The 22,700-nt window shown below is 36.4% G+C and overlaps 1 protein-coding gene across 2 annotated transcripts in view; it reads left to right on the forward strand.

Moving 5' to 3' along the window:
- The window catches only part of LOC128207941 (protein TALPID3-like), a 99,740-nt gene that overhangs the window by 2,817 nt on the left and 74,223 nt on the right, over positions 1-22,700 (forward strand). The window contains exons 5-14 of one of the 2 annotated variants that reach the window (XM_052911151.1): positions 127-1,060; positions 1,942-2,148; positions 2,634-2,749; positions 3,754-3,896; positions 5,331-5,360; positions 7,694-7,883; positions 8,095-8,286; positions 8,794-9,068; positions 9,700-9,794; positions 10,162-10,255. In XM_052911151.1, coding sequence (XP_052767111.1) covers positions 127-1,060; positions 1,942-2,148; positions 2,634-2,749; positions 3,754-3,896; positions 5,331-5,360; positions 7,694-7,883; positions 8,095-8,286; positions 8,794-9,068; positions 9,700-9,794; positions 10,162-10,255 — 2,276 coding nt within the window. The remainder of the gene's footprint in view (positions 1-126; positions 1,061-1,941; positions 2,149-2,633; positions 2,750-3,753; positions 3,897-5,330; positions 5,361-7,693; positions 7,884-8,094; positions 8,287-8,793; positions 9,069-9,699; positions 9,795-10,161; positions 10,256-22,700) is intronic. The other variant, XM_052911152.1, reaches the window with a different exon arrangement.

The raw sequence follows: 22,700 nt of genomic DNA on the forward strand, positions 1-22,700 counted from the left end.
TTGAATTTTGTTTCAAAAATATCACTCAGTTGGTTTAAAATATGTTTATTACTGAAAGAATGATTCCACAAATTACATATTAATAGTGATACAGTTAAACCAAACATTTTTTACTTGTTATTTTAGCCTGTCCAAGATCTGAGCCATGACAGTGGTGTAATTAGTAAGACCCAGACAGCAAGTGACATTAAGACAAGAGGGGCAACTCTTACTGGTCCACAAATGGGAGACTACTCACATGATAGAAGTTCTGATGAGAGCACGACAGCAAGCGATATATTGATAAAATCCACCCATGAGAAAAGTGAACATAACATTATTGTAAATGGGGCTAAACAGCCTGAGAATAATGGGCATTCTAGTAGCTCTTCATCAAAATGCTCTAAGACTTCATATGGGGTAGAGAATTTTAACTCTAGTGGGCCTCAAAAAGTGAAAATATCGAAAAAGCATTTAAAAGAAATCAAGTCACCTTATAATGATGATGATGATAGTCCAAGAACGTCTGTCTCAAGTGATGGTAAAGTTCCTTCATCTCTATTAAGATGCAAACTTAGTGGGAAACCAACTGGTGCTTCAAATGTTCGAAATTCTGCGGATAAAGAAGGTGTAATCAGCTCCAATGACTCAAATGGTGAGAAAACGGTTAGTGCTGGAAAGATGTTTCCGAGAGGGATGGATAGTCAGTATGGTAACCAATTTAAAATCGAAAAAGTGAAAAAGTCTGCCGAAAAACCTTTCGAAGATGTAAACATTGCCAAATCCAAACCTAAGGTTGAGTTTGATAAGAAATCTCAGTCAAGTACTGCCAGCTCAAAGAGTGCTACTAGTGATAACAAATTGCCATCAAAATCTCAGGTGCCCTCTACAAGTAATGGGGAAGTTGATATGATAGAATCGGATATCCAGTTTGTAAGTACACCAAAGTACCGTGTTGAGCGACATACGCCTCAGAAAACACAGCCAAGGAAAGAGGACTTGCCAGTTGGTCCACAGATTCCAGAGAAGAAAAACCTGCTCCATGATCTAGAAGACAGCATTGAGATTATTACTACTCATGGTGCGTGTAAGGGGGAGGGGGATGTCAAGTTACAGGAATTCAGAAATAGCATACCAGCTTAACGAACATTGTGTCATAGTATTGAGTGATACATGATACATAATTCATCGTTTTTGACATGAATCTAATTCATTGTTTTTTGTTTTTTTACTTTAACAGTTAAGTTAAAATATGCCAGAAAAGATTCAAATTTTGCAGTGCGTGTACATTTGCCAAATAAAATTAGAGAAATATTAATCATGATACTAGTCAGAGGTCTAGGTAGAATTAAAACCAGAGAATTTTCACTAGAAAGGCAGAAGTTGCTTTATGGAAGATCTTTTCTTGTTTTTTTCAGTTTACCAGTTTGCTTAGTGAAAATATGCTTTCACAGCCTAAAATAGAGAGACGTTTGACATTAATTCAGTGATTATACTTGGTGCAATTAACATCCTATGGCCTGTTTTACCCTTGCAAAAAATTATCTATTCTCCTCTTCCCAAAAATGCATAATATTTCCAAATTTATTAAACATGGTTTCCCTGAATGAATATAAAACAATGTACATCTTGAAATAACAAACGAGATTTTATAAGAGCAGATCTTTTACAGTATATTGTATTAAAAAAAGAATATATATAGATGTATATACTTGCGATTATATCAGCTATTTTGGCATGATTTTATATTCATATATTCATATCTACATGTAAGTCAGAAGATTTTCTCAATTTGAAAAGCATTTGAATGGAGAAAAGTTCTAAAAATTATATGCAATTTATGTAGTCTTGTATCTGCTCACATTCTTTCTATTGATAAAGTTGGTTATAGGTTATTGATTGTTAGGTTATTGATACAGTTTATATGTTCATATTAAAAATTTGATTAATTAAACCATCCAGCCCCGGATATGAGCAGTGGAAGCAGCCAGCCAGAGATTGTAACAGTTCCGGAGAGGATTGTCACGGTGTCTGCAACCAACTTTGTATCCCCATCCTCCGTCATCAGTGACCCTGTTACCAAGACAACGACCCCACCGGTGACATACCATAGCACGGGTTACAGGCTTAGGGATGATAAAGGGTCAAGTGGTGCAGAGAAGACCCTAGGTATTTAAGATTGGAAATTTGATGAATTTTATTACTATTTTGCTCTATCTCTTTGTTTTTGTAAAATTAATGAAAAAATAAAGATTTTTTTTAATATAATAAAAGTGCTTTTATGAGTCTAAGTCTAGACTCAGACTTGAGATATAATATATATGTAATCCTGGCCCCTGACCTTCAAGCAACAGTTCTTAATTTTGAAGTTAAGATATACTTACTGTTGTCTGAAACTTCAATGGAGTCTCAACAATAATGCACAATTTTCTCAAGTTCTGAACAATATAGCTGTTGCAGTCGTCGTGTGGCAATATACATGACAGTTTTCCCTTCAGTACACTACTGAATTTTAAACATTCTAGACTGTCTGAAAGCATTCCAGTAATATTAAGGTTTGCAGTTATTTGAAGCTTTTAGTCTTGTTTCTGAAACCAGATTTGAGAAATTAAGTAATACTAAGTCTAGGAAGCATAATGTATTTCTCTTTGCAGATGACAGTGTTATTCCCCCTGCTCTGTCACGGAACCTGTTAGATGGTGGTGACAGCGACTACAACAGTAATGCTGATGATGATATGAAAACTACAGCAGCTGCATTTCATTCGAAGGTTGGCGCCTGGTGTTGAAGTGTCTGCCTTAAGATCTATTTTTATCATGATGACATAGAAATTTATGCTGAATTTAAACATTCCTTGAACAAATTGTTTTTACTTCATGATTTGCAAATCGTATGTAGATTAACAAACATGAACAGCATTTTGACATGTCTTTTAAATACATTATGGATTTCACTGAGGGAGCACTTGAAGCTATATGTCACAAGTGGTTTTGTCATGAATATAATATTTTCTTGATGAGTAAATAACCCAAGTAAAATATATTGAAAGAAACAATTTCATACTGTAACAGCAGCTTTTAAATCATGATAAATAATAATTTTTAATTTAATTGGAAATTTGAGCTTTAACTTTAAACTCAGTGACATCATATCAAAAAATATGTTACTTAGTTTTCTTTAAGGCACTGGGTGCTTTCATGTTTGTATTTCACAAAGAAACAGGCTAAATATTGAAAATAAAGTCACTGTGAAATTATACAATAATCTCAATCCTTCAATCAGTGAGTTTATCAGGATATACGTAATCCACCATTGTTTTACAATAAACCACAGGCATGAAATACTCTATCTCACTTCCTATGACTTTCCAAAATATAAGTTTGCTTAAGGTTAAGGTCACTGAATAACTTTCTCTTTACTCCCTGCACAATAATTATAGTAAATTTACTGTAGTTTTCCAGTTGGTATGCATTTTATGAACTAGTGTTTGAATAACACATGAACAGATTTCAACTAATAATTTAAAGAATTGTTCACTGAAATAAAGTGAGCCAAAGGCAGCCCTTATAATATGACACAGGCTCTGAAGAGCTTAAAAAACAACAAATTACAGCAAACACATTACGTATTTCTCAGAGTTTGCAGGTCTGAGTAGAAGTCAGGGCATTTCTAGGGAAATTATTAGATAATCTCAAACAGGTTTTTGCTTTTATGATTTTGGAATTTTATTCACAATTGGAATACCCTGTACAAGAACTAATCTTACTCTTCCAGCAGGCGTATGGCCGAGGCCTGCGGCAGGGAGGAATGGTTGACGGTCCGGAGGCCCCAGACGCTCATAAGGTCAAGGACGTCTTCATCTCCGATTTCAAGATGAATGACAAACAGAGGATGGCAAAAGAAGCCTTTGCCAAGAGGTGGGGACAAGAGCTCATTGATGGCTCTTTTTGTTGTGTTTTGTTTTGGCAAACATTTGGAATTGAGAGCTATTGTTTATAGAAAAAAAACAATATATTTAAGTCATTTGATATAAAACTGATGGACATTTAATACTCTAACTCTCATTAGCATTATTCACTAAAAATCATAAAGTGTTTAATAGACATCAAATAATACATTGCATTTCAAATTTTGTCAATAAGAAGTGTTTCAAAAGTCCTGTTGATCTTGTTCATAAGTTTAATGTGGTTATGTTTTTGTACTTTTTCTTTTATAATATGGTTTTGCTGATCTAAAGGTGTTCCCAAAAAAGGCCCAAGCCTGTTTTGAAGCTGTTTATGTTTTTGGCATCATTAAATATATTGTTCATCACAAAAAAACATAAACTACCTTAAAAGTGTCATGGACCCAAGAATCACACCATAGGTGCAAGGATCTAAATATATCAACCGGTAGTCACAGGAATCTATCAAGTCACAAACAAGTGAAATCCTTCTGGCCTTTCCATCCCTGCAAACCATTTCCCGCTTATGTCATATTTACTAGGAGACTTTTTTTTGCTGGTCAGGTTCATTTAAGGAATGAATTGCGGGGTTGATGTCATTATCGGGGTATGAACGCAATTGGGTTGGTCAATGTGTGTGGAGTCCAAAGGACGAAGATGTTGCGTTCATCGATTGATGAACGCAATTGCTGAAAGGCAGTTCATTTAAGGAACGGAAGTTGAGGTGTAAATATATGTTTATGGTCTATGCCAAATAATTAAAATTATTCTGAATTGTCTTGCTATATTGTTAGTACTAATAGCCCCTGAGCTATATATGTTTTTTGCCTTATATTGTGTTTTTTCTTGTTTGCTGATGTTAACTACATTTCATGCTTTATCAGAGATTTCTTAATTGTTTTGAGTTGCATACAGAATTATAAACTGATTCAGTTTCATGATGGTAATGTTTCGTATGACACTTAAGTATGACAGTTAAGTTTTGGAGGAAATCTATATAATTTCCATTTGATTGAACATTGATAACATTAATTTGCCTGACTTAATTTAACTTTAATATGATAACGGCAAGAATGGTTAAAATATATCGAAATGTTCTTCTATGCCTTTAAGCGAGTGCATTTTTGGAGGGCAAAAACGTTGAGGTATTGTTGAGGCCTTGGTGCCGAAGTTGTCACGGTGCAAATCCACAAAAACAAGTAATATTGCCCATTACTGAAATTATGTCAAAAAAACATTCAATATATTTACATGAAACTTGAGTTTGTCAAGTAAAGCCACTTTATCTACTGAAAAAAAATGGATGAGCCTTGGTTGACATCTGCCTGTGGTGCTTTTGTTTTTTGCTACAATTCATGCCTGCGATAATTTAAATATTCATTTATTGATATGAATTTTGTGACTTTAGTCAGCGAAGTTTTGGTCCAGAGTCGATAAGGTGAACTCGTACAGAAACCCACTAACCATGGAGTAGTTTGTCATCATTACGATGTCAATTCTAACCCTGATATTTACTGAATCCTGCTTGGATAAAAGAAAAACAAAATCATTGAAACTTTTTATTTAATGATTTAAATCTTCTTTTTTGCACAATTGTTTGGTCATGCTTTAAAGAAAAAAAATGTTCTTAATTTTTTAGTGTTTTACATTCCGATAGAGCGTTATAAAAGACAAGAATGAATTTGTTTATCAATTGAAAATCAAATTAAACTTGAATTCATATACCGGTTAATGAAAGACAACACCAATTTAAATGAGTGACATTCTGACATTATGTTTCATGCAAGTGCCATACGCTTTCATCTTAAAGTATGATTTGTATTCTGCAGTAACTTTTATCCAAGCATGTAGTTGTCTAAACTTGATATGATTATATCTAGGAAAATTGTCAACTGTGTGCCTATTGTTGCTTGGATACCATTTTTAATGCCAAAAGATCTTAATCTGGAGATGTTTAATTTTTCACTGCTGAATAGAATGTACACTCTCATACAATTTATTTCTATGGCCACACTTACAATTTTCTTAACTATGTATGAAATGTATTCAATAGTGAATATGTTGTACTCAAGTTGGAAACTTAATTTAATATGTCTTCTGTTAATAGTTCTAAGTTATTATTTATAGATATAATTATACATTTTTTAAGTTGTATATTGTGTATTATCATTTTCAGTTATCAGTAATGTGTATTCCTTCAGTTTATATTAGTAAAGTTATGTTCTGGGATGTTGCCTCTTATATCACCATAAATAATGAGCAAGTTCCAGAAGCATTTGTCAAGATTTTTTTTCTTAGCCAAGTAGAGTTTGCCTGGTGGAGTTAGCTTTTATTCCCACAAAATCATTATAATGTAAGTTGCATAGTTAAGTCTGCATTAATTTACAACATTGTTTTTATTAAAATTACAATTTAAGCTGTTTGCTGTAGGTTGTTATTATCCAAAAAGTTAACCATTAAACCATATAAACATTATACTCACATTGCTTCAACTGTTGTGATATTATTTCTTCATAAAAGAGGCATTATGATTGTACAATAAATGGCAGTATATTAAAAATCATTTTTTGTCAACATATTTATGCAGGATTACTAGCAGGCAACACACCAGTGACATATATGTATTGTTGTTTGTTTCTGGTAAAATTGAAAAAGCCATTCGTAAAAAACAGCCAATTGTATAAATTTTTAATAAGTTTTCCACATGTCATCTTTTGGCAAGTTGACTCATTAAAACAATTTGATTGGTTAGTACACTGGATAAATATTGACCAATCAATAAACATTTTAGATAACTTGACCAAATAAAAAAATAACCAGTTTTATACAATTGTCTAATGGCATTCAGATTCGTAGCCAGATTGCACATTAGAAAAGAAAAATTTCCTATTGTTACAATTTGTTCAAAAAAAGGGTCAGTATTTGTTATTGAATAATAGTTGGCTATGGCCTTACCAGAAGCAAGCTAACAAATGTATGCCATCTCAAAAGACTAAATCCCACAGCTATAGGTATTTCTGACATATATCTGTCACTTACATCTGCATTACTGGTATTCTAGAACTTTAAAACTACTATGTACTCTGTTCAAAAACAATCCATACATCTATATCATTATAATGCAACTGTATGCATATAGGGTAGAAATTATGTAAAAACTTGTCAAACAAATGATTTGATTGAAATATCAATGAAAAATTTTCTCACTCTTTTTAAATTTTGAGTTTAAATTTCCAACCAATTGAGTTTGCTGGAATTCTATGTACTTGTTATTTACTTAAATATACAACTGAAAATAGGTCCTAGTAAAAAATAATGGATGAATAAAATAAATGGATATTGTTTTTTCCTTGAATGTATGAATGAATGAAATAGATTGCTTAGTTCAATATTAGACATTTTTAATTTTTGATAGACTAAGATGATTGCAGCATCTTGTGCTAAATTATTTCAGCATGTGTACGCCTTTTAGGTGATGAAAGATGTTGCATGATGATTGTGTTTCTGCTTAATGCATGTTTAAGATAGACCACTATGTCTTAAATTTATCAAAGATGTAAACATATAATTATAAATTTATTTATTTATTACCGTTTTAATTTTCATATTCATATATGCTCTAAATTTCTTTTTGACAAAACTTTTGCATGACGCACAACTTGTTTGCCTATTTTTTATCAAATACCCAGAATTCCTTTCCTATATAAAGTACACTTTGTGTATCTCTTGCCAAAAACATGAGAATGAATTAAGTCTTCTTCCTAAAAATAGGCAATTTGGACCAGTAAGGCGGGTAATCCAGCCGCATATTGTCGGACATGACAGTAAAGCTAGTTCCACCTCCTCAACTGGAGAGCTGAAACCACGGCAACCAGACCAGGGTGGTTCCAATTTAGACCAGGTGCTTACTACCGCTGCTGCTGCAAGTGCTGCTGTCGCTGCCACTCAGCCTTTCATCAAGGTCAGCACTACTGTAATAAGGGAATAATTGTTTGTTTCAGTGTAAGATCTTGTATATATTTCACCAAGTGAGCTTGAAAAACTATATGCCACTATAGTTAAGCCACGAGTGAAATATTTATTTTTGGTGTTCATGTTATATTTGTTTCTAAAGCATCATGATTTTTTTTTATCTTGAAAGTCTCATTTGTAACCATTTTGTTGTATTTTAGGCTCAGGTGGACTTGGAGTTAAAAATGGCACAGGTGTTGGACAAGATGGAGGAAATATCTGGTGGGAAGACTCGCAAAACAGATGGTCAGACAGATGAGCGCGTACACACGCTTGAACGTCAGCTGGCAGAAATGACAGAGCGTAGGATCGAGTACATGGAAAGACTGCAGGAGCAGCAAATGGCCATGCAGGTAAGTAGAATGGCTCTCCATAATGGTATGTAGGAGTTAACTTAGCAATAAACCAAATCATACGTTATGTGCAAGAGAGGCCTCTTTAATATTGTTATTTTTGCACACTGGATAGGTTGGCGTTGAATATGGTTGTGCTGGAGAATTCCTTCTGACATACCCCATGTCAGATATATCATGGGCACCAATGGCAGTCTTTTATAACATAGATCTTGAAAACTATATTATGATAATTCAAGAGATAGCAACTGAAAAAATATTTTTTACATAAACTATTATTAAAAAAACCAAATAAATAACTAAATTAAGCACTGTTTTTAAGGATTTTTTTTTACAAAAACATTGAACTAAAATACAACTTATCATGACATCAGTAAACAACGTTGTACACTCATTATACATTTAAAACAAGTCTGAATGTGATTTGAACATTTTTTATGTTGAAAGTTGCAGTACCCGCAACATTTCATTATGTCATATACTTGAGATTTTCTGTTTTCTTTCTAGGCAAAAATGCTAGGCATGAGCAGGGAACCAAACACTAAGCCCTACCATCCCCGGTCCTACAGTCCAGAGTCCAACCTACAGGTGCCCACTAATAGGGCATTCTCCAAAACAACCGTTACCAGGCAACAACCACACAAGGGAGACTACTCCAGACAAACTGTCCTTGATCTAGATGAGAGTTCATCACCCCTGGATACTCCTGCACCAAGGGCTCGTGCACCAAGGCCCACCATTTACGATACTTCTGACATGGAGATTCGAGCTGCAAGAGCAAGGTAGGTGCTTATATGATCCTTGCCCTATATTCACAAATCTCTTTTCTGGGTTTAAGACTTCCAGGTTTTATATGAAATATATTGGAAAATGTTATTCAAGTGCATTACTACTTTCATGGGTTGTTTCAGGTATTAATTGATATTTGTGTCGCACCATAAGATTTTTGCCCAAAAATCTGTAACCTTAACTTGAGTTATAAAAACAACTTTACTGGTTCACTCAAAATAAATTGAACAAAGATAACATGTCAATAATTCATTTTGTGAAAAAACACTTTTTTGACACAATTCTTTTGAAGAGACACATTGAGATATTTTGATTTTGTTTAACTATATATCACTTAGTTCAACTTGAACAGATTCAGGTCATCTTATCAACAAGCTTACTATTACAAATTGTGAGACAGGATTTTCAGTTGTAGAGGAAGCAAGTGTAAAATAAAATCCAAGATTCTAACTGAACTATTTGAATAATCCTATTGTAACCTTTTCAGCCATACTCCTTGTTTCGAAATATATCTTGCTACGACCATGAACAGTTGGATCGAAAATTAAGTGTTTTATACATTCTTTGATAAAATGGCCCATTGTTTCTATATACGATCTTATGCCTGATTTTATTCAATTCAAGGTCACCAAAGGCAAAATCACCACACAGGGCAAGGTCACCGAAGACTAGATCTTCTCCAAAACCAAGGTCAAGGTCACCTGCCAAGGAGAAGCAAGGTACTTGTTTTTAATATTCCTTTTTCTAATGTGCTAGTGCATGTTTCATGTTATAACTTTGAAATGATATCTAAGGTAGTGCTTTTTCTTCTTCTTTAGTTTCAAGAACAAAATATGATGATTTATAGTTGTAATGAATTGAATGTGTACACAGGATTCTTTTTGGGCAGGCTATTTTTTTTTTTAACTATATAGACAATATCAATTTTAAGAAACCATTTCCGTTAATTAAATTTAATCTAATTTTCTTTTTTAAATAATTAAAAAAAAGCATCCACTTATTTCAGATAAAACTGGACTGAATAATTGTTGAGAAAATGAATTAAAAAAAGTCCATCACTAAAGTGCCACAAATATTTTTTTATAGACTGCCGACTCCTTCATCATATTCTGGCCTCGGACATCTCACCGAGACATAGGGCTCCTGAACCCGAACTGCCCAAACCATTCTTTAGAGACAGGTATGGGTAGTGAAAAACCTTGAAATGTTTCAATTGTTTATGAATAGAAAATCCCCTTCTCCCCACCCCCATTTGTTCATGGTACAAGTTTTGGGGCAACATGTAATTTTGCCACCAATGTTATCTTTTCGTCTTTGACATTATCAAAATGATGTTATTTAGCGAAAAAAAAACATAAACCAGTGCTCAGAGACACAAAACAAGATTCGGTTAGAAAATCCTTTTTACATTGTACAATTGTATTCAAGAATTGTCATCATACTTTTGCCAGGAATGATATTGATTGTGATTGTTAGGTAATGTTTGGTGCCTTGTAGCATTGTGTAGTGGGGGATCTAGCAGTGGGGACATGGGCACTTGTCCCACTTGGCCCACAAATGTACCTTAAACACACCTGATTCAACCTTAAATTTATACCATAACAGTTAAAACCATGATATACATAAATTTAAATATAGAGTTTTTTCATAAGTATGTCCACTTTATAAGATGTATATAAGTATTCTTGGATGTATCAATGATTTTATACATGAGTAAAAAAAACAAATGCTAATTCCTAAACTAGAATGTGCTGATATGCTGTTAAAACCAACATGTTTACTTATATGCATATACTTGGTTAAATAGTGTTTAAACAGTCAGAATTAAAAAAGTTATTTTTCATGTATAATATGCTCAAAATAGTTCCAAAATAATAATTTGAGCATGTATCCCAAAGACAAAACTGGTTAAACAAAGGGAAACAACTCTGATGACCTTGTGGAGATACTCCGTGTGTGGTGAATATCTTTCAAATGTGGCTTTCTTTTTTATACCTAATGACACACTTTGTATACAATATGTCTTCTCATTCTTAGCTAAGCAAATAAAATGCAGGCAGATGTATTCGATCCCTAGAGCAAATAGCCTTGGCAAATAAATAGCAAGAAAATGCTTTATAAACACCTGCCAGCAGCCTTGAAACTATCATAAATGTCAGATTCTTTCCGTAAACATGCCCTGTTTGTTTTTCCCTTACACAATGCTTGGAATGGAGCTAAAAATCGTGATGTACAATGTTTAAAGAATATGAATCGCCCACATAGTTTTTTGTTCTCCAGAAGTATGTATTTTGAGTGGGCAGGGTTTTTTTATGAACAGCTATTGTGGTAATACCGACTTGATTCTGTTATTCATTATTCAGCAGATGATTTTGTGAAAAGAGAGTTTTATTGCCCTGCTAACAGGTAATTGTTTTTTCCGCAAACTCACTACCATGACCATCAATGGGACTGGTTTACAGACTTTTTTCAAACTATGTTAAAAACTTATTTGTTTTAAACAGAAGTGTGCAATGTTTATCCTAAAACAATTCCATTTCAATAGCATTACTATGCTCTTCGGCAAGCCCAAGAATTTTATATCGCATTTTTCAAAATCTGTTCATAACATAGCTCTTTATATTTGAACTTGTGTTGATCAATAATTTATCATTGATACGAGCATTTTAATGACATTTCCCACGAATATTATACTTTTCCTTGTCAGTCCCTTTAAAACGTGAACGAGTTTCTTGGCTTGTGAATATTTCCTCGTGCAGTATAAGCATGGAACCATATACAAATGTGTAATAACGACCAATTGATAAGTCCCATAACTCTAACTAGATATTTATTGAACGTGTTTCTTTCCTTGTGTATTCATTCGTGCAGTATAAGCAAGGAACCATGTACAAATGCGTAGTAACTACTCACTGATAAGTCCCATAACTCTAACCCTTTGTCGACTGAGGTAATATCGGGAAGAGTTTACATATGCTTCATGTGCTTTTTTATCTGAACAATATGGTTTGGGATTTACTAAAACGTCAGTAACCTAGTATTTCATCTATAAACATGTCATTCAAACTTGATACCGCACGTAGAAACGAACATTTATATTGTAAATGTTGTTTCCTAGTTACGCAAGTATCCAGGTTTAAAGATTCTCTTGAGATATCCGGATTGATTTTGGATTATATTGTCACGTCGTCTGCACAGGAAAGTGGTTTCTGCGCAGACGACACCTTGATGAATTGGCGCGTTATCGGCGACCCTTCAATATTGCCGATTTCGTGTAGTATAAACCGGGCAGATAAGTGATGAATAATTGTAGAATTAGACCGCGGAACAATTCCCTGTAAACATTTCAAACTGCGGGGAGACTGTTCAAAGAAAATACGTGGTAACTGAGCTATGTCTTTAATTTGATAGTGATTTATTTGAAACAAATGCCAATACCTTCACGATGTACATCCACATGCCTCAGTTGTCGTGCAAGTCAAGGGCATGATAAAGCTGATAAAAAAGATTAAAAACCAAATTTAGTCCCTAAAACGTCCATTAAGCCGATTTGGCAAACATCTACTTTATTTCATATTTTTTTGTTTAAACTGCACAGACTGACATACAGAGATAGCATCACATTCATTTGACTTCAGTTGGGAACCACGTTTATCAATGTATAATACCGGCACAAAACGTTACTGATAAGAGGCTCAAAATAGCCTCACGTATATATAGAATAAGCAATGAATTCATGCAATTGTTGACTCGTTAAGTCCTCAACTGTATGGCAAAAGACCCCATCCACGCCCGAATACTCCTTGGTCGACGATCCCCGTCGGCTCGTGTAGCGGTTTTTCAAAGTAACCCGAGCTGGAAGAAGTGCTGATGCGACTCAAATTATGCGGTATCATACGTGTAATTACTTGTAAGTGATTCTCGGCACATTCACACACCGTCTCTTTGCGACATGTGGGAATACGGAGCGGTGAGAACGAGAGACGCGCGTTAATTACGATCGTGACATGCCTGACCGTGCATACAAAATACGGCCCGAGCTGCAGTTGGCCGTATTGCGCGTTGGTACTGCGCAGGCGTCAAGTACACCCTGTTGTTTTGCTGTTTTTTAGCTCGTGGTATCCTATAAATAATACTGGTGTGTAATTATAATTTAAATGTTTCTCGCAACATGATACTGTTGTGTAATTAGAATGTTTATGTTTCACGCGACATAATTTTGTTGTGTTATTTAAGCAATATTACACACCACTGAGGGTCATATGACGTTATAAGGACCGGCCAGTCAGCCACCAAAGGTGAATATAACGCCGAGGTCCATTCAACTTCTGGGGCTGACTGACCGGTCCTTATAATGCCATATGGCCCGAAGTGGTGTGTTATATTTCTTATATTATACCGAACACTTTTCAAGACAATATTTTTAAAGCGATTTAAATGTGTTTTATTTAACAGACTTGATAATGTTTATTTGCGACAATTTTTCGCCGTTGTGAAAATAGCAAGCCGCACTAACCAATCGTATGACGTCAGCGGTCCATATTACATTTTTGGCGAGGTCCGGACCGGCCAAAAATATAATATGGACCGCTGACGTCATAAAACTTGATTTTCATCAATATACAATAATATACGGACCGATCGAGATTATATATATAAAGAAGGGACAAATTTATGTGAGGTATAATATTATAATTGATATGTTTCGCGCAACATAATACTGTCGTTTTATTACAACAAAATACTTATTAATACATTAGTGTCATTAATAATAAATATGTTTCCCGGTTTATTTTAATACATATTGCTCGTCGTCCACCGGCACGGTTTTAGTTTGTATTCGTATAATCAGACGAGCGTCCACCAGCCGCATGTGCCCTATGTGACACTCTTGTTTTGAGTCTACTGCATCAATAGCACTTATGAGTGCACTCGCAAAACTTGGATAACAATCTCTTCGTCACTGATAAAGTTGTTCTTAATGTGGGCATTGTATTATAAACTATTATACAATTAATCCCTAATATGAACATTGTTTATGGCATTCCAGAATGTCGTGTGTTCTTAATTAAAACAAAACCGCCATTATTATCATAATGAGACCACAGCCGTTCCTCCAGGTCACTTTAATATAGCTCGCTGTGTAATTGTTTGTGGAGATCGCGACAAAGTTCATTTATCATCCCATATATTAGTGGCACTTATCGCAGAGATTCAGTAGTGGAATAAGGCCAAGAATAGAATGTGTGCGGTTTTAGAATTTTGTCACCAAGCCATAAATGTGGCTATCTTCTTAAGAAGAAAAACAATGAATTTTTGACGTGTATATGTACAATTTATTTTAATGACGTATGCAAATATGGGTTTTGGGATTGAACACTTATAGAAGACGCTGTGGACCGAACGCCAACGCGTGTGTGTTCTATTTTTGTTTTCAGTCGAAAAAGGGGAATTACTCAATACTGATTGAAGCCAGAGTTATGGGAACATGTGTATAGTGTTCCATTCGAACATTTTGAACGTTTTTGAGTTATGAGCATTGTTTAAGGCCTTTTTACACGACAAAGAAAACAACAACACTAACGCTATTACAATAGCACGACATCAATGTTATCACAATACCCCGACACTAAGGCTATAACAATACCCCGACAGCAAGGCTGAAACAATACCCCGATACCAATGCTGTCACAAAGGCTTTCACAATAGCCCGAAACAAAAAATGCTATCACATTACCCCGACACCAATGCTATCAAAAAAGCACGTCATCAAGGCTATCACAATACCCCGACACCAAGGCTATCACAATACCCCGACACCAATGTTATCACAAAAGCACGTCATCAAGGGTATCGAGATACCCCGACACCAAGATTATCACAATACCCCGACATCAAGACTATCACAATAGCATGACACCAGGGCTATCACAATACCCATACACGAAGGCTATCACATCAGCACGACATCAGAGCTATCACAATACCTCGATACCAATGCTATCACAACATACTATGAGGCTATCACGATAACACCACACTAAGACTATCACATTACCCTGACAGCAAGGCCATTACAATACCCCGATACCAAGGCTATCACAATACCCCGATACCAAGGCTATCACAATACCCCGATACAAGAGATATCACAATAGCACGTCATCAAGGCTATCACAATACCCCAACACCAGTGCTATCACAATAGCACGTCATCAAGGCTATCACAATACCCCGACACCAAGGCTATCACAATACCCCGACACCAGTGCTATCACAATACCCCGACACCAGTGCTATCACAATAGCACGTCATCAAGGCTATCACAATAGCACGTCATCAAGGCTATCACAATACCCCAACACCAAGGTCATCAAGGCTATCACAATAGCACGTCATCAAGGCTATCACAATACCCCGACACCAAGGCTATTACAATATCCCGACACCAGTGCTATCACAATACCCCGACACCAGTCCTATCACAATAGCACGTCATCAAGGCTATCACAATAGCACGTCATCAAGGCTATCAAAATACCCCGACACCAGTGTTATCACAATAGCACGTCATCAAGGCTATCACAATACCCCGACACCAGTGTTATCACAATAGCACGTCATCAAGGCTATCACAATACCCCGATACCAGTGTTATCACAATATCACGTCATCAAGGCTATCACAATACCCCGATACCAGTGTTATCACAATAGCACGTCATCAAGGCTATCACAATACCCCGATACCAGTGTTATCACAATAGCACGTCATCAAGGCTATCACAATACCCCGATACCAGTGTTATCACAATAGCACGTCATCAAGGCTATCACAATACCCCGATACCAGTGTTATCACAATAGCACGTCATCAAGGCTGTCACAATACCCCGATACCAGTGTTATCACAATAGCACGTCATCAAGGCTATCACAATAGCACGTCACCAAGGCTATCACAATACCCCGATACCAGTGTTATCACAATAGCACGTCACCAAGGCTATCACAATACCCCGATACCAGTGCTATCACAATAGCACATCACCAAGGCTATTACAATACCCCGATACCAGTGCTATCACAATAGCACGTCATCAAGGCTATCGCAATAGCACGTCATCAAGGCTATCACAATAGCACGTCATTAAGGCTATCACAATAGCACTTCATTAAGGCTATCACAATACCCCGACACCAAGGCTTTTACAATACCCCGACACTAAGGCTATTACAATACCCCGATACCAGTGCTATCACAAAGCAACGTCATCAAGGCTATCACAATACCCATACACCAAGGCTATAACACTACCTTGATACCAATACTATTACAATGCCCCCATACCAAGGCTATCGCAATACCCCGATACCACGGCTATAACAATGGCACGTCATCAAGGCTATCACAATGCCCTGACTCCAATGCTATCATAATACCCCGACATCAATGCTATCACAATACCCCGATAACAATGCTATTACAAAAGCACAACGACAAGGCTAACACGATAACACCTTGGTGTCAGGGTAATGTGATAGCCTTGTCCAAATGCCCTGTCACAAAGGTGATTACAATTCCAAGACCCCAGGGCTATAACAATGGAAAGATCCCAAGGTTATCACAATGGAACGTCACCAATGCTATCACAATAACACGACATCAAGGCTATCACAATAGAAAGACACCAGGAAAAACACCAGGGTATTTTAATTGCACGGCACCAAGGCTATCACAATAGCACGACACCAAGGCTATCACAATGGAAAGACACAAAGGCTATCACAACTGAACGACACCAAGGTTATCACAATAGAACGACACCAAGGCTATCACAGTAACACGACACCAGCGCTACCACAATAGAACGACACCAGGGTTATCACAATAGAACGATACCAAGGCTATCACAATAACACGACACCAGGGCTATCACAATATAACGACACCAGGGCTATCACATCAGGACGACACCAAGGCTATCACATCAGAACAACATTAAGGCTATCACAATAGCACGACAGTTTTGTTTGAAAAAGACAGACAAGCTAAAACGAGGTTACTCTTAAAACAACATTTTGTAGGTTTTTTTGTCCAAAGGTTTGATCCTTCGTTCTATCGTGTGATCCTCTGTCATAGTTTTTGATCCTCTTTCCTCAATTTTGATCCCGGTCCTTAGGTTTGATTCTCTGTCCTAAGGTTTGATCCCTGTCATAAGGTGTGATCCTCTTTTCTAAGTTTGATCTTTCGTCCTTAGGTATGATTTTCTGTCTTTAGGTATGATCAACTGTTCTTAGGTAGATTCTCTGTCCTAAGGTCGATCCTCTGTCCCAAGGTGTGATCCTCTGTCAAGAGGGTGTGTCTTAAGGTGTGATCATCTGTCCTAAGTGTTGATCCTCTGTCCTAAGGTTCGATCCTCTGCCCAATTCTCTGTCCTAAGGTTTGATCCTCTGTCCTAAGGTCGATCCTATGTCCTAAGGTTTGATCCTCTGTCCTAAGGTCGATCCTATGTCCTAAGGCTTGATCCTCTGCCCAATCCTCTGTCCTAAGGTTTGATCCTCTGTCCTAAGTGTTGATCCTCTGTCATAAGGTGTCCTTAGGTTTGATCCTCTGTCCTAAGGTTTGATCTTCTGTCCTAAGGTTTGATCCTCTGTCGATTCAAGTTTTCTGGAAAAAGAGGATGGCCTATTAGGACCAGAATACAGTTCGGGCCGTTAAAGTTTAACTTAATATTTAACTTGAAACTTTTGAATACTCAGACCGAAGGGTTGGAGCCACGCCAAATTATGTAACCAGACCTTATAACAACATTTATTGTTTTTCACTTCATAAATAAAGATTGCGAAGAAAAATGTCCGCTTATTTGAAAACGGCAAGATTTCCAAGTACCTTAAACTGTGTCCTACATATTTTCATGTTTAATCATGGGATCGTAAATTACGAAACCGCCTCTTTACTGGTTATTAAATTTGCAAATGTATTGAACACGTACAAATATGGGAATATTACACCATTAGTTAAATGAATATTTTTGGATGGGTTCGCAGTTATGATATTAAGTTCTCCTTGTTAAACAATAAAATAGATGCGGTATCTTGTGATGAGAGAAACCATATCTCTTTTTTGCCGCAGAGAAAACGAGCACGATCAAAAGTATTTTTATTTCCCTTTATATCGGTCGATCACAATTTCTTTCTCAGAGAACATAGCGTGCAAAAAATATATGGACTAGTGCCAATGAAATGTGATTTAGCAATTTCGTTATTTGTGATGAGAAACGTCACGCAACCGAAAAAAACAATTATCTAACGGCCAGTCAGCCGATAATGTAGTCCGTAATCGTAGCTAGCCTCTATGAATGCCGTATATTGTCATATTGCGTGCTCCGACGCCATAAATGTTGTGTCAGATGACGCGGATCGCGTGCACGACGAGATTACAGTCTATGGACTGAAATTAATGCTTGTCTACCGGCACGTGGTGACAGTAGAGAATTTATCATCGCCTCAACGACGAATTAAATATGTCTTTCCTTCTCTCCTGCAACTTTTTCTGCAAGGTCCTCCCAGCAGATTCCATCGATTTCCTAAATATATCTTTATAAAACCAGAGCTCCATGTTAGTTAACTGATTGTTTGGTTGTCTGTTTGTTTGTTTTGTGTGTTTGCTGTACCTTACCTTTTTGACTTCAAGTAAAATACTGATTTTCTAATCATATCGTATCGCCTGCATTTTCTGCCGCATGCTTCTCGTGCAGAGCTCTCGCTGCATATTTCATCGATTTTCTGGCAAAAACTGACTATTAACTAATTTGGAGTCCTGTTTCTGGGTATGTTTTTTGCGTTGATTTATCTGGAGCGTGTGAGTGCGTGCAAAATAATAGCTGTGTTGAAAACGCCCACTTTAGATTGAAATATTGCACCTCAAATGCATGGCTTTGTGAAGATAACATCACGTTCTCGATATCTTTATTGCAGCCATGATAAATGTTCATTTCTCATGCTTGAAATAGCAGCGGTTTACACGTGCACTTACGTTTCAATTCTCTGCTTGAAGAATACGCAATAAGCTTGGAAGACGCAGATGTTGCCTGGGTCATTTCAGCTCACGCCCTTTAACTTGAAGTTGAGGATATAGTTCATGGGTTTCCTTTAAATAAACGATAATTTTTTTAGTCGAATGGCGCGACAGCGACCGCGTGAATTAGTGCGTTGTATTTGTATTGAACTGACTAAGGTTATAGTTAAATTTGTGGTCAACAAGGCGGACAAATGGGATTCCTCGGGTTATCCGGTTCCCCCCAAAACACAAGACAACATCCAACATTCTCGCGAACATTATGCCAACGAGAATGATTAATATAATGTTATAATAACTTGTATCACAATTGTTGCGAAAACAAATAAGCTTAATATATTACCCTTGAAACTAATTAGGTCATTAAGTATGACGTTACGGCCAATAATGAATCAACTCATTCACGTACTCCTATAAACAAAATAGAGTGCACGAAATACATTACTCTGATTGACCTGTTTGAAACGATGAGCTATAAAGTCATTAGATGTGGTTCATATGACCGTGACTAAAATGACTGACCATAAGGAATATCACTATTCATTTGTATTATAGCTAAGTTTAAACTTAATAAACATTCTGTTTTGAACCAAGAGGTCACAGGTCTTGGGTCGAGCTCCACCAGGAGCACGTTCTATTCGTCCCTAAAACAGAACATAATGCGGGACTTCATAATCAAGCTTAAATAAATTGGTATAAACTATAAAAACAAGGTCGGTTTTCGTGGCAATTTCTAGGTTTTCCGTTCACCGGTTTTCGTGGCAATTTCTAGGTTTTCCGTTCACCGGTTTTCGTGGCAATTTGTAGGTTTTCCGTTCACCGGTTTTCGTGGCAATTTGTAGGTTTTCCGTTCACCGGTTTTCGTGGCAATTTGTAGGTTTTCCGTTCACCGGTTTTCTGACTGAGACCAGTTGTTTGCCCATTTTGTCTTTAACCCCACACTGCATTTTCTATAGGACCTTTTCCAGTACTGTAAGATCGAATGTTCTATCTTGCTTACAAAGGAATTCGCAAAACCAGACCTATATTCATTCAAAATTCTAGCTGTGCATTATAGACAGATAATAAATTCATGAGGTGTGTTTTATTCATTTATTAGAAAATCCCACCGTCATCTGCAGCTGACTGTTATTATTGCCTAACCTCATTTTTTCCATCTCTGGGTGTGCTGCTATTGTGTTTTTGTCGTAATCAGACTTGAATACTTGCAAAAAATCACCATACATCTAACCATGGAAGTGCAGACTGACACTGGAAGACTTCTGGCATTTAATCAATACGTCACTTTTCAGCAACGATATTTCTCTCTCAGGAAACCTCGGTCTAATTACTGGCAAACATTCATTCCGTGTTTAATTCCGTCTTGTACTCTTGCTAGAAACTGCACTCGACTTTCCTTGCCAATAAGGTGACAGACCACCAAAGCATGTTCCTTTATATTGTATAGTAAAGTAAAGTGTTTGTTTATTATAGTGTCACCCCTCTTAGTTAAGGGCCAGTCCGTTGGGCTTATGAGAAACCTACATTCGTGAATATCTTTACCCCGATTCCTTATCCCATATGCCAGGCGCCTGACAAGAAGGCAATCGGTACCCCTCCATTTAATTAGCTGCTGGGTCGGCAACCGGCAATGTCAGAACAAGCCCCGTGTGAGACTCGAAGCTTCGACCTCCCTCTCCGTAGGCTGACGCCTTAACTACTAGGCCACGGAGACGGTATAGTAAGTTGTCAAATATGCACGAAAAGTAACACACATTTTAGGTGTTCACGACCTCAACACCAAATATGGGAAGTTTCAATTTTGACATTAAGCAAGGTCAGAATAAACCTCTTATATAAAGACAATTATAATTGGTTGAACGTAACTACGATATATTCGATTGGAGTTATATTTCAACTGCGACAAGAATACAACCAAGACAATAGAACGAGTGAAGGTCGAGCATGCTCAGCGAGTGTTTTTATATCACAAACCATTCAGCTTCACTACCAATAATATGGAATGTAGTCCATGTTTTGATATCATGCTTTGATAAAGGTTACACACCACCATTGTCATTTCCTCTATAATTCAATGTGAAATGATTATTTTTAGACAACATTTAAAGGCATTTCGAGCGAATGCAGACTATGATAAACGTATATATTCTTAAAGTACAACCTTTAAATTACCTTTTAATCCAATAAAAAGGGGGGTCAAGTTATTCCTAAGAAAAATCTCTCCACTTGAAAAACAAACTCTAAAAATTGCACAGTCCGCCATGACAGTTCTTCCAAAATGACCTTTCAACTATAGGGCAGCAGTTTATGTTTAAATCGCTATTCTATATGATAAATCAAGCAATAATAAATACTCAAGGTATAAAAGTTTCAGGAATAATGATATTTTTGATTTACAGTGCATTGAGCATGTGAAAACATGCCTATCAGTCATACAAACATTATTTTTTATTGAGAATTTTCCATGGTGACGTCATACCTAAAAGGCGTGTTACACTGAGTATTAACTTCCGGTTTGGTGTTATCTGCCCTTTAAGGCAGACATTTTCCGTGTTTTACAAGTAATTACCTGGCATGGGTTTACCACACAGACATCGTACTTATTACTATACATATACTAGTATTTGTTAATAAGTTTACAAGTGTTTTGAATCGGTCCATGTTAAAGTAGTGTACACATGTATACTAAATGATGCATTTCTTCTATTTCTTATCTTCTTTGACACATTGCTACACATACGTGGACCCATTGGTTAGGGTTATCATTGTCAATGTTTGTAATCACCTTTACCTGTTATGTATTTCATTTAAACTTAAAATAATCAAGGTGATAACAAAAGATCAAATTAATGTTGAGTAAAAATCCCGCAAACCCTTTTTACATCTCTTCCGCCGTGCACGTGTGTATTATCCGCCTCGTGCTCGCATCCAGACACGTATTTTTAAAAAACACTGTCTGACGCCGTCTGTGGTTGGCTTGATTTCAAAAACGCACCCCCGTGCAAATTGTTTGAACATTTCTTGCATCGCAATTATGCTTTCGTAATGCTGTGTTCGTTAATATTATTGTGACGTTATGAGTTTATTTTTGTTTTTATTAACGCCTTTGCAATGTTTGTAGTGTTATGGTTTAAAACGAGAGAAGGTCACAGCCAAGTTCTCAATGATTGAAAGTACTAACATATCAACGTTTGTTATGTTGCCAACTAAGCTGTAATTCAGGAGAAGAAAAAATAGTTCCAGGATTTTGTGACCCTGTCTGCATAAGCGGGATTCCTCGCTGTTTTGCCAACCACGATTGCATGAGGTCGCTTATATCACTGAGATTACCAAGCAAATATTTAAACGTACAAGGGTATTTTGGCAGTCTAATATATTTGTATTTAATTTTCTGTTTAACCTTAATCGGTAGTGTTTCCTGCCGTAAAGCCTTAATAAAATCTTAAAACCATTCGTTCGTTTAAGCTGAACTGTCAGTTGTTAATGACTATGTACATAAATGGCCTGCGCAGTCGCCCGATTTGCATAATTTGGGTGCCATAAAT

This window comes from Mya arenaria, chromosome 11 (genome assembly GCF_026914265.1).
Source record: "Mya arenaria isolate MELC-2E11 chromosome 11, ASM2691426v1".
NCBI lineage: Eukaryota > Metazoa > Mollusca > Bivalvia > Myida > Myidae > Mya > Mya arenaria.